This window comes from Caloenas nicobarica, chromosome 6 (genome assembly GCF_036013445.1).
Source record: "Caloenas nicobarica isolate bCalNic1 chromosome 6, bCalNic1.hap1, whole genome shotgun sequence".
Lineage (NCBI taxonomy): Eukaryota > Metazoa > Chordata > Aves > Columbiformes > Columbidae > Caloenas > Caloenas nicobarica.
Window position 1 is genome coordinate 7755814 of NC_088250.1, and position 12490 is coordinate 7768303.

At 40.6% G+C, this 12490-nt stretch overlaps 1 protein-coding gene across 5 annotated transcripts in view; it reads left to right on the forward strand.

Moving 5' to 3' along the window:
• AGAP1 (ArfGAP with GTPase domain, ankyrin repeat and PH domain 1) overlaps nucleotides 1-12490 on the forward strand; it is a 370628-nt gene that overhangs the window by 115236 nt on the left and 242902 nt on the right. For all 5 annotated transcript variants that reach the window (XM_065637290.1, XM_065637291.1, XM_065637287.1 and 2 more), the window contains exon 3: nucleotides 6562-6649. In XM_065637290.1, coding sequence (XP_065493362.1) covers nucleotides 6562-6649 — 88 coding nt within the window. The remainder of the gene's footprint in view (nucleotides 1-6561; nucleotides 6650-12490) is intronic.

Here is a 12490-nt window from a genome sequence, read left to right on the forward strand (position 1 = left end):
AGAACACATACAACTGCTGAGCGTTAGGTAATGGTCTCGGGGTACAGGCGGTTCCTGTGATACCACGGCTGCATTACGTGAATACTTGTCTTGGGTATCTCACCCCGTGTTGTCTGAACCACTGGTAGGAAAATAAACTTCTCTGCGGCTGCTGTAGAAAATTGATTTTAAGCGGTCAGCGTGCACAAGCTGGCTGAAGCTTCAGTTTGTATAATCCTGGATAAAAGCAGAACTCTTACCATTACAGAAGTAATAATTTGGTTATACCGCTGCAAATTATTGAAGGCGGCAGCACCAGCTGTGGCTGTGAACTTGTGCTCTAGCAGGAAGGGCAAATTCGGAGCTTCATCTGACATCTGCTCTGCCCTCCCTGTGCATCTGCCCTTGGGAAGGACTTGGTGCAGGGACTCGTCTCTGGGTCCCTCCCCTGCAACCAGCCTCATTGTCAGCTCTGGCTTACGCCCGAGGAGGAGAAGGGACACGTTAAAAGCCAAACCTGCTGCTTTTGCGACCGCGCCCTCATTGCGTTCACCGCGAAGGATGGGGATGTTGACGGGGATGTCGGCAGCATGGGAAGTGTGGAGCGTTTGCTCCTGTGGCTGTGCAGGGCAGCAGGGCGGGGGGGGAGATGAGGCTTAATGTTGCAGGGTCAGGAAGGAGCCCCAGCTTTAGCTGCTTGAGCGGGCTAAACCCTGCAGAAGATGGCTAGTAGCTCATTGGGAAAGATTGTCTTCTCTTTAGGGGCTGGGAGGTCCTCAGATTGAGGTTGGAAATGGACTGTGGGAAGGCAGAGGAAGCACACAGGGTTGCAATAAAGAAAAGCTGATGGGTGCATTTATACTTTTGAGGAAAGAATACCAGTCTTTCCCTCTGCCTCCTTGTATTAGCGATACACATTGGGCTTGATTTCTTTCCAGTTTTCAGAAGGATACTTGTGTGCTAGGCCGGCTGGGTGAGCCCAGTCCATTGCCGGAGCCATGGTGCTATTCCTGCATCCCGTTTATCCAGATGTAAAATAAGGATGTGTTAGGCAGAACAAATATGAGATCTTTTTGGACAAAATCATTTAATTTGTTCCAATAAAAATATGCAAAGTGCAGTCAGGCTTCTGTGCTGGATAGCTATAAAATGTCAAATGCCATCAATATATTTATGCATTTTTACAAACAGCCTTTAGTAGGATGTGGGCATAGTGGTTTGGGTTTGCTTTGCAGCATGTCTGGCACATGCAAATAAGTGATTCAGTGTTGCACTAGTTGTAACTGGCAGAGCTTTGCAGTGTAGCCTTGTTAGCTGAATTTTCTCATTTCTGAATGGGGTTAGGGTGGTATTTTTGTTGTGTAACATGCTTGTCATAACTTTGTGCATTTCATATGTATCCATAAACAAATAGAAATGACTCAGATTGTATATAAAACATGGGAGACAGGAATATGACTTGTAAAAACATGCTGGTGTATTTGTCATACTGTGGAGGATCATCCTTAAAACAAGTATTAATCCTGATTAAGAGAGTCATTGTATTAGAAGTCAGACTTTTTCAGGGTAAAGCTTACTGCTTCTGGTTTTCAGAGGTTAATAGTGTGCAGAGACCTGCAGCAGTAATGCCAAGCACTGCACCGAACAATAGAAGGCAAATACTGCTGGATTTTAATTTCATGAACTGATTTCGTAGCTCATAAAAGGAGATGGCAGCCTTGTCTCTTCAGATGCAGGCACTGGGGTGAGATCTGAAGGAATTCTCTCTCTTACCAGATGAAAAGAGGAGAAGGTCACTGTCTCCTGACTGCTTTCTGAAGTCGTTGTCTAGGGAAGAAATAAAGCTGTGCTGCAAATGTAGATTTCTGTAGTCAGATTTGAGGAACCTTGCTTGGGGTTCGTGTGACTTTTGAGAAGTTAATGTTAGCACTCCCAGACAAAACTGACTCTGTTAATGCTTTTTTTTCCCGTAAACTTTTCGACATTTAAGCTCCTAAAGAACTTTTGACAGTTCAATGGGTAGTTTGAAACTGATTAAAAATATAAATCCAGGAACTGCTCTATTAAGAAACAGGTAAGGATTCTGATCAAAAAAATCAGTCCTGCGTTATGTTTAAAACACCAACACTTTCTACTCTCAATCTTGAGACAACATATGGAAATGAATAATAGGAGAAAGAAGGGGGAAATACACTGCATCTCTTTGAAGATTGGGTTTTAATACTATATCTTAAGTGAAGAAGGCTCTAGTGTTACTATATGAGTTAGTAAAGAGGTTTCTTAATTGAAGTACTCATCTTGCTCCCCCTGATTGCTGCTTTCTGCATCGGTTTGTAGCATCACATTTAATAATGCTCATCTGGCCAAGCGCCTTTGTCTCTCTGGGTGCCTATAAGGAGGAACATACTGGAGAAACTCAACTGCTGTAAAATTACGTATGCTGATGTGGCATTTGGGATACGGGGGGGGGAAAAAAAGTATTTTTGTGTCACTAAATGTCTTTCAAATATTTGGGGTCTCTGGTTAAATACAGTAACACATCCCAGCCATGGGTGAAGGACTTGCTGTGTTTGCTGTCCCTGGAACCCAAGCTGATGCTTTTCTGTCCCTGGCAGTTTTGCCCTCTGAATGGTGATGGTTTGGGCACTGGTATAGTACAAAATAGCATTAATTTGTATACATGCAGGACTAGTCACTTGTAGGTGAAGGTTTCTGTATCTGCCGTGGAGGTGTTTTTGTGACTGATTAGATCTCCTGATCTAATGGAGGGTTTTTTGTGGGTATGTTGGTGCTACGCTGGTTGGCTACAGGTAGGTTAGACACGGCTTTGGTATGTTGCTACTTCTGAAGCGAAAACACAAAATACTCTTCTCTGTCTTTATTTTCCTAGCAAACCCATACAAAGTTTGCTTGCTTTCCAGTTCTTCAGGGATTGTGTTGGTCAGAAAGGGCTTTAGCCCAGTTGTTCATCTGCAGAGGAGACTGCCCAAGTTGTATGTCTAATCTACTGATTCGCACATGGGATTTTTGGTTTGCTTGCCATTTTTGGCCCAGACTGCCATAATATATTGCTGGTGGGGATGGAGGAGAGGGAGACACTTGCCTTGGGAATGTGATGTTCAGCTTGTGCTCTGGGGTGAAGCTGCTGCTGTCGTGAATCCAGCCCATTGATGAGCTACATGCTGAAGAGAAGAGGCACCTAGCCCGCAGTTTAGTTAGTTTCTTTATAAAAAATTGAAAATCTATTGAAATCTGGAAAACTGTGTCTTAACCAAATGTATTAGCCATTTTAGGAGACATAAGTAGAAAACTTACTGTATTTTATTGGCATATAATGGAGGGAAAAGTCATTCACTTAAGAGATTTCTTGATGTTTTGGGGTTAAAGAACATGTGTTAGAGATGGTTTTTCTTCCTCTTACCTCTCGCTTAATATATGGTTCAACATTGGAGAGAGCTGAAATGGAACCTGTGGTTAAGTCAAGCATTCAGAATGGAGATAAAGGATTTGGATGTCAGTGCCATAACTATTGCTTCAGTTTTTGTTCTTCGTACGGGTGAAAGTCCCAAGCTGTTTTTCCATCTTTCTGACTATCTTCTCTGTACATTGAATGGGCGAATTGGGGATCAGCGTGATTAAAAAAAATCAGCGAATGAATATTGTGTGTTTTCTTGTGCCATACAGAGTCTTAGGGCTTTGCTTACTGTCCACTTTTCATGTTCTGTTTTAAATACAGCAACTTGTTTCTGTATTAAGTTTGCTTTAGGTCTTGTCACTTAATTTTCAGTGACACATCATATACTTTCCCAGTGCATCTGTGAGACTAAAGAAAAATTTTGGACATGTGGGTGCTGGAGAGAGAGTGGTTTTATTTCTCCTATTAGCTTGTCCTCAAGGTGAAAGATGTTGAGCCAGAACGTGCAGGAAACCGAAGTCAGCACAGTCCCACCACACGTGTGCCCACATCACTCATCCCAGCTGTTGTCTCTCTAACGTTGGCAAAATGTGAAAGTCATAGTGACCTCGTGGTGTAGCTTTTCTGAGTAGATTGCCCAGAGGACTTAAATGATCTGTGTACCCAAAATGTTTAGTTGCTCAAACCAAGAGACCTTCTTCGTAGACTCTGTTTCAAAACATTTGCTTTAGGCAAGTAAGTGTGGGCATCTTGCAGGCAACGGCCTCAGTCACGTTGCAGTCTGACCTGCTTGCAAAACAGGGTATGCGGAGCATACTAGTGATTTATGATGTCTGAGGCATCAGCTGTATCCTTGTCTTGGTGTTCAGCATCCTGGGTTTATCAGGCAGATGAAGCCAGGCATCTGCAGAAGTTACCCTTCTCCCTGAAAGAGTATCAGTTGTTTTTTCTTTTCTGTGAAGTTGCAAAAGGACGTCTTGTTAAGAGGGTATCTTCTGTAACTTCTTTTTCTCTGGGTTCCAAGTGAAGCTTTTGAGTCTCGAAGGGGAAATCAGATCAGATGAACAGTTTTGTCTCAGTCAGACCTGAGTGAAGCTCTGCGGTGCGTTTCCAGAGCATTGTCCCTTGGAAGTGGGGTCTGGGAACACAAGTGGCGTTTGCCTCTGTCATGTATGTTGCACCCAGTTTTAGATGTGGATATCTCTGTACATACCAGCACAGCCCAAGTTAGGTTAAAAGCTTCCAGTGTGGTACGCTGGTTTAAACACTCTTCAAAGTCAGTGCAAAGCCCAAGGAATAGATGTGTTGTCCAACCACTTGGGCTGTGGCTTCCTTTTTATTTTTGTGAGACTGCTCTTCGATAGCAGCTATGCTTACAGTGAGTTTCTTGGCTTATATTTATTTTCATGCCTTTTTTTTTAAAAAAAAGTTATAGATTACAGACTGTTTTCTGTCTAATTTCTTTCCTATGAACCAGAACAAGGAGAAGGTGAAGCTTCTTGTAGCATTAGGCCAGCATGGGACCAGGTGTCTCTTCTTCTCCCTGCCTTTTCTGCCCTGCACCACCCCCAAGTTAGATCATATTTTTTTTTTTTCTTGTTTGCTATTACTTTTGAAATCTGTTTTGGAGTTCCTGGTTTTTCTTTTTACCTCCATTGCAGCTCACCCTGTTCATCACACTTAACTCCCCTGCTATTGTAAGGGCTGGAGAGTGATGCCTTCCGTTTGCTCTCTGCCTAAGCTGCTGCTTTATCTGAGATGTTCTTGCACATCAGCTGTAGAGATAAAGTGGGCATCCTTCGCAGCACTGGTATCCTTGTCTTAATTAAAGGTTATTCTGGGCTGTAAAGAACAAATAATTGTTTTGTTCCCCCTCCCACCCTCCAACTCCAAAACTGTCATTTAGGTTATTTTAAGGCAGCTCCATGATGTTGGTTTAAGCAATTTTTGATAAGGAGGATAGTTTCTCACTAGGTACGATTACGAAAATGGAGTAGAGAGTGTGTATTAATGTGTGACTTGTTCATGCTGCCTCTATTTGGCAAACTCAGGCAGATCAGCAGAGTTCATCCACTCTCCAGGGATCTTATGTTCTGAACCTTTTGGTTAGGGTCAAGATAAACATGTAAGAACAGAGTAGGCTTAGGTTTGTTTAAAGGGCGAAATAAGTTCCCATCTCCTCCCCCAGAAACTGAGTAAGCAGAGTTATGTTCAACAGGGAGATCTGAATAAGCAGATGACAACTGAGCAAGGAAAATGAAGGTGTTTATTTAAAATGTAGAGAAGGTATGTCCTCCAAACCCTCTTGTCCCCTGGGCTGTGCAGCCAGGCTTAGCTCCTGCTGGCTGCATCTGTCCTGCTGATATTGGTTGATGCTCAGACCCGGGGACAAATCAGCAGGACTTGCACTGGCTGGCAGCACAAGGCTGAGGTTTGTCTGGTATTGTGGGAGTAATGCAGGCAGGCTTCGGAACACCCTCGTGCCCCTTTTAAAGCGACAGAAAAGGCAAATCTCCGAGTCTTTGGCATTTGAGAACCTCTGGGAAGAAAACTGCTCTGGTGCTGGGCTGCATTCTGCTTCTTCTGCCCGGGTTTTTAAAAATAAACACTTGCTAACCAGCTTAACAAAAAAATCTCGTGTGCTTTAAGATTGAGTACTTCTGTTTGATTGTCAGATGTTCCCTGTGCTGCAGATGTTTAGTCACGGGCAGTTTGAGCTGTAAACTCGTTGGTAAAGTAGGGGACTTCAACAAGTCATGGTTGACATGCCGAGCTCTATCTGTCTATAGCCATTTATATTGTGTGTGTGATTCAGTAGTGAGTCAGTGTGAGTGAATAGCCCACAGAGGTATTTTCCAGGATGAGACTTTAGCGATGTGTTTATATTTTTTCAGTGAAGAGGTGACAAGCTCGCTCTGAGCTTCAGGCTCCTTCCCTGACCTCTCTGTGTTGCCCGATGTTCCCACTTTGCATCAGTGGCAAGATATAGCCTTAACTTTTTCTCAGATACCTTGTTGGCATATTTGAGAGTTTTTATTGTGTGGGTTTTCTCCTCAGTTATTTCTGTTATTAAGTTATTTCTGCATTAAGTTTTTGCTTGAATATACTGGGTTTTTTGGGGGATTAATTTAAGTTTAACTTTTTTCCTGTGTTGTTTTTTTCTCCAGGGGATTGTGGGTAACCTAGCAAGTGGCAAGTCTGCCCTTGTACACCGGTATCTGACTGGCACATATGTCCAGGAGGAATCACCCGAAGGTATGTGAATATGCAAATTTCTTTTTTTTTTTTTTTTTTTTGTTTTCCCCCCACAAACTACATCTTTATTCATTTTTAGTCATGCACGAATTAATCAGTAAAGTTTCTGATTTGCTATTCCAGTGTTCGTGGAGATTTTTTCCTTTAACATTCTTCAGACTGAGAGGAGTAACTACGATGATTGTAATTGTAGCTTTTTCATAACTACTCAGCGTCCTTAAATACTTTGGCACCCATTACATGTCCATATGGGAAACTTCTAGTCCTGTTTTGAGGAAAGCTGACTGCTCTCAGTAGTGCTGCTGCTTTCCATGTGTTTCTTGAAAGCCACAATTGCTGTATCTAGTGCTAGATTTTTACAGAATCGAGCCCTTTGGTTTGTGGTGTTGGGAGAGTAAACAACTTCACAAGCCTAAACTGAAGATGTAACTTGTTCCTTGTTTAATATGTTAAATCTTTGGTCCTGAAGTTGTTTTAAAAAATGTTCTTGTGCCATAGAAAATTAATTTAGAACTGAAAAATGTTGTAGTGATTAACATTAATCTAAGTTTATAGCTTGAAATCAAAAATATCATAGTACCTTATAGCGCTGTGTCTTACACTAAATACTTTTTTGATATTTTTTTAATCTATTTTCCTTAACTTTTAAATCCAACTCTGAGACACTGAATTTCTGGTTCCTTCTTTTCCTTACTGGCTGTTCCATTCTTTGCAGATATGGATGCAGGTAACTATACATTGTCTTCATGGCAGCTCTTGTTTTGAAGAGACAGATGGCAGTTTCTGTACTATAGCGTTTTCCTCTTGTTTTGTGTATCATTTCGGTTTGTTTCCTTTTGATTTCAAGTCTAGTACATCTCACTGTTTTTGTCTCTTGCTGTAGTTGTCTTTTCAGCAATAGTTTGTAGCTTCATGCATCTATGGTAACATTTGTTTCAAATTAACTCTTACCAAAGAAAGCTATTAAGCATAGTACTTGACATTTCAACAGTCTTGAATTGTAGTTAAAATGGGAGGAGAGGGAAAGGGAGGGATGGACAAGGCTTTTTCTTGTTTAACTGCAGTAAACAGTGAAGTCTTCCGTTTTATAAGCTTCCCTTAAATGTTTTTGCTGCTTTGTATCTAGGACTGATGGAGTGATAATTGAGCCTTGCAACAGATCTGCATATAGATCACATTTATGCTGCTGCTGGATGCCGATAGCGAGAAATGGTTGTAGAGTTTGTAGATCCACTGAATACAACGTATCTTCAGCAAAAATTAGTATCTCTACACATCTTTTCATTTCATGAATGGAAAATATTTATTTGTTTGTTTTGTTTTCTTAAAAGATTCAAATACATGTATTGCTCAGTGTGTTACTAGTATTCTTCTCCTAGATGATGAGTATTTTAGATGGTGTTCCTTGAGAGTGTTCCCATCTGTTGTCTTTGTCCTCAAGGATTTTTATTTACGGTGCTTGAGTGACGTTCAAACCGTTTTTCCTGAAAGGATTAGCTGACAAAAGCAGGGTCAGATCATTTCTTTGCACATAAGTGTAGCTGACAAGCCTCACTAATGACACCATTCCATTTCATTAACAGTAGAAAAACTGGAATAATTAGGAGCTCTAATTCACCTTGCAAGGGATAGGCTCAAGATTTCTAATCAAGTTGGTATTAAAGGAAATCCAGCACATACGAATTATGCTTGGTAAACATCAGTAGCAGTGATTTGTTAGCGCTTTATTTCTTTCTCCTCCAAGCATAATTCCATACACTGTCTTTCTATAGAACATACAGCAGCGGTGTGGATGATTCGGTTGCGTCGCAGTGTGGGATTCTTGTTTTTTATATTCTGGATGGGAACATGGTGCTTAATAAATCCTGGCGAAGTTGTAAGCCTTTGTGTTGGAGACCAGTGCGGATCTTTGTCTTTTCTGAGGTCCTTTAGACATGCTGGATTGTTAAACTGGGTAGAGAGTGATTTATATGTCAGGTATTAAGGTCTCAGCTGCTTGACTGTTTGAGAAAACAAAAGTTTACTGACTTCAGGTGGCTTACTACCAGCAAAATTTATCAGGCATCATATAATTAGTATCTAATTGGTAAAATGACGGATGCATACTTCATGTGAAAGTGGTGATTAGAACCAGGGACCCTTATTTCTGCTCTCCTTTGCCTTCTGAATTGCTACAATTACCATGAAACTTGTCCTGAATGAGTCAAGTGCCAGAGCTCCTGTAAGCATTAAAGGCGGCTCAGGCATTCCAGTAAATAAATCTTAAGTGTATGAAAATGGTTTCATGTTTCCTCCAGCTCTTTTCTGCAAGATGAGGTGTTTCTCTTGCCACCTGACACCACCTCCCCAGTGAGAGGAGGAATCATACCACATTGAAGTGTAAAGCAGTTTTCTCATTGTCTAGTCCAACTTCTGTTTCTGTTCAGAATTAATTTTAGTCTCTAGTGTGATTGCAACATGAAAACTTTTGTTCTCTCATAGAGGAAGTCTTGCTTGGGGAGAAAAGTAACTTTTAATCTCTTCCTTTGCATATTTAACATGCACAAAGCCATTTTCCTGTGTGACACACTTTTAAAGCAGATACATTTTGATGTAAGAAATGATGTATTGCCCTGTAACAAATTGGAATTTCAGTAATCTGGGACTTGCAATTTTCTTCTATAATGATACAACAGCAAAGTGATGGGAAACAGGATAATTATTGAAGTGATTTGTGATCTTGTAAGAACCTTCCAAGTGACTGGAAGAAAATCTACGACTGAACAGTGGATGTTGGATGTTTTTACGCAGCTGAAACAGCAACTAAGATGTGTGCAACCTGGTATCTTTCTTCACCTGTCTAAATTTAATTCTACCGGTAGGAACAAAGTGAAAAGTGGTGCGCATGGAATTTGAGACCAAGTACTTTGCAGTCCAAGGTGAATTTAAGTTTACAGGCACAGTGAGTGTCAGGAATATTCTGTTACTGTTGGGGTTTTTGTTTCAAAAAAGCCACGGAGGTGTGAGACGTGACTTAAAGGCTTTTGCGCATCTCTGGCATGTCTGTGAATACCCTAATTCATGTCATGATTATTTCAGGTTTTTTTTTTTCCAGTGAGCCTAATAAAAAACACAGGTAAATTGTTGACCAACTCAGCTGGGATGAGGAAAAAAAGAGGATTTTAACCTTTCCCAGTGCAGCCGGCATTGCAACTCTTCTGGTTGTATCTCTGATAATCTGTGAAAAAGTTTTGAGGGTGCAGGTCTCCACTATCATGTATGAGCCTGGCTTAAAATAACTTAAAGCATAACTTATTGCCTGAAACTGGAAATTACCCATTTTGCTGCTAGCTTTCTGAGAATTGATTATTATCTGGTGTCAATCTGCTCTACTTTGACATTAAAATGAGACACGGATGTTTTAAGTAGGTTAATAACTAAATGTTGGGGTGTACTTTTCTTTTTTTTTTCCTGGAAGAGTAAAATGGTTTTGTGCTCTCAAAAACGTAAAGGCAGCCCAGCACCCTGATTTGAGGAGCAAGTAGCTCTTGCAGTCGGTGGAGAGTTCGTGTATCTGTGTGTGGAGGAACTTTTGAATATAATATCAATGAAAATGTAGGATGTCAATCTTTGCGATACTGTCTATTCCCCACTTTCTAGGTTGATAATGCTTACGTTTCCCGTGTAATACACAGTACAAACGACAGGCACTGAAAGATCTTATAGGGGGTTATTTTAGCCACTAATAGGTATATTTTTCTTTAACTCTGTATTTTTTTTAATCTATGACTTTTTATTGCTTATACAATATAAGGTTATTCAGTTGCCAGCGGTTTCTTCTTTCCTGTTTCCTTTTTGTAATTGTAGCCAGTTTTAGTTCTTTCTCTCGCTGTCTGTGTCCCCAGGGAGCTACAGCTCGGCTGGGCACCCCCAAACTGGGACCTGGGTCTGTCTGTGGGGGTACAATGCATCAGATTTCAAGTGCCGCTTAATTTCAGTTAGAGGTCTCTTAGGTATGAAGGGCTACAATAAATATGTTCCCCTAGGAGGAGGTATGAAATAAAGCCTTTATGTGTTTTCCAGAAAGCTGTGGTCATTTATTTTCTTTCCAGACTTGACCTAAAAATAATTTTACACTCTAGCAGCCTTCACAGAGTAACTTTTTTCAGTACTTGCAATGAACAGTGTATCACTTGAATAACAGGAATGGTCATAAACCTTAATGTTTATTATTAAAATAGTAAACAATAACAGGAATGGTCGTAAAACTTAATGTTTATTATTAAAATACTGAACAAAGTGTCACCTTCAGCCTTCCATTTGAAGAAAAACGAATGTAATGAAAGTACCGTGAAAGTAAGCTGCCAGCCTGTTACCCAGACATGTAGAAATTTCATAGTGGGGCATGGATGTCCATGTTTTTCAATTTCTGTCTAGTAACTATTTCCGTATCATGTCACTTCAGCAAAGTGTAATTATGCAAGGAGGATTGATAAAGGCTCCTGTACAATTTCAGCTGCTTTTGTTCAGCATCTCCTCATGAGATTTTTGCCTGACCACAGAGTCTTACAAAAATACGTATACAGAAAGTTCAGGTGTAATCTATTAACCTAGATAACCTTCTAGTTGGTGCTGTTCATGGAGAAGATCTAATTTGTTCTTTGCTTGCATTATGTTAAATTAAGTGATCAGACAAGAAGGCCAGGAAAGGAATACCATGTTTTGACATTTCTTTACACCTGGATGTGCAATGGGATTTAATACTGAGATGGGGACCACAGTTTGGTGTTTCAAGCTGAATAGAACATGGGGGCTGCAGCAGGATTGGAAAACCTCTTCTGTAGCAGCAATTCTCGTCCCCTTCTTCCCATGTGCAGAGTAAAAATGTAATTTTTCCTTCTGTGAGCAATTAGGTTCATAAGGTTGCAAATCTCTTCAAAGAAGCCATTAGCTATTTTTATCTAGTGATTTTTTTTTTTTCCCCAAATATGTAGGAATCTGGAGGCCATGTTAACTAAACAACCAAATGTTCTCTTTCATGAGTAAAAGGAGGATGTGTCCCAGACTAATCTCTGTGTTCGGCTGAAATGCAAGTGAAGAGCAGAGAAATTTGTCCTCCGAATATGTACTTACAAGCTCTTCTTTAAAGATAGACTTCCATGCTTTTTCACTTGTGGTTTCCTGGAATTCCATAAAATTATCACCATACATGTAAAAATCTATACATAGCTTATACAGGGAGATTTTAGAATAATTCTAAGTGCAGGTTCAAAAAAGCAACGTTAACCTTAAAGGAGCTGGATATGGCACCATTACAGCATTTGAGCCACAAAACAAAGGGAAGCTGAAATTTTTCATGTTAAATTGAAATCTGTGGTGCAGTGTTCCACGAGCTTTACACAGCACTTTGTGGGGCAGCTGAAGCTATCAGAGCTCTCTTTTTGTCTGTAAAAATACAGACAAACGCCGTGTTGTGTGCAGGAGACAATGATGACTTTAGACATGTGTTTCAAAATTATCTCCTTTCAGTTCTTTGTCTTCTGTTGCGTTATAATACTGTCAGCTGATTATTTCTATTTGACATTTCATGCTGACATCCAGATAGAAGCTAACACTTGTCTTTTTTGATCATTTTAAAGTATTGCTGCGGTTGGCTCTCTTGGGCTTTTTGGAGCCTTTCAGGCTTAGTGTAAAAGAGCATGTTTATGTATTCTGCAATCTCCCCTCTGCAGCCCTTCCCTCTCCTGGTCCCCCTGAGACTGGCTCTGTAGGTTAGTGAATTCTTTGAAAACCTCTCTGTTCCAGCCGTCAAGTTGGTTTCTGTGTAAAGTGCTGCACAAATAACCAGCTGTGTTAATTAAG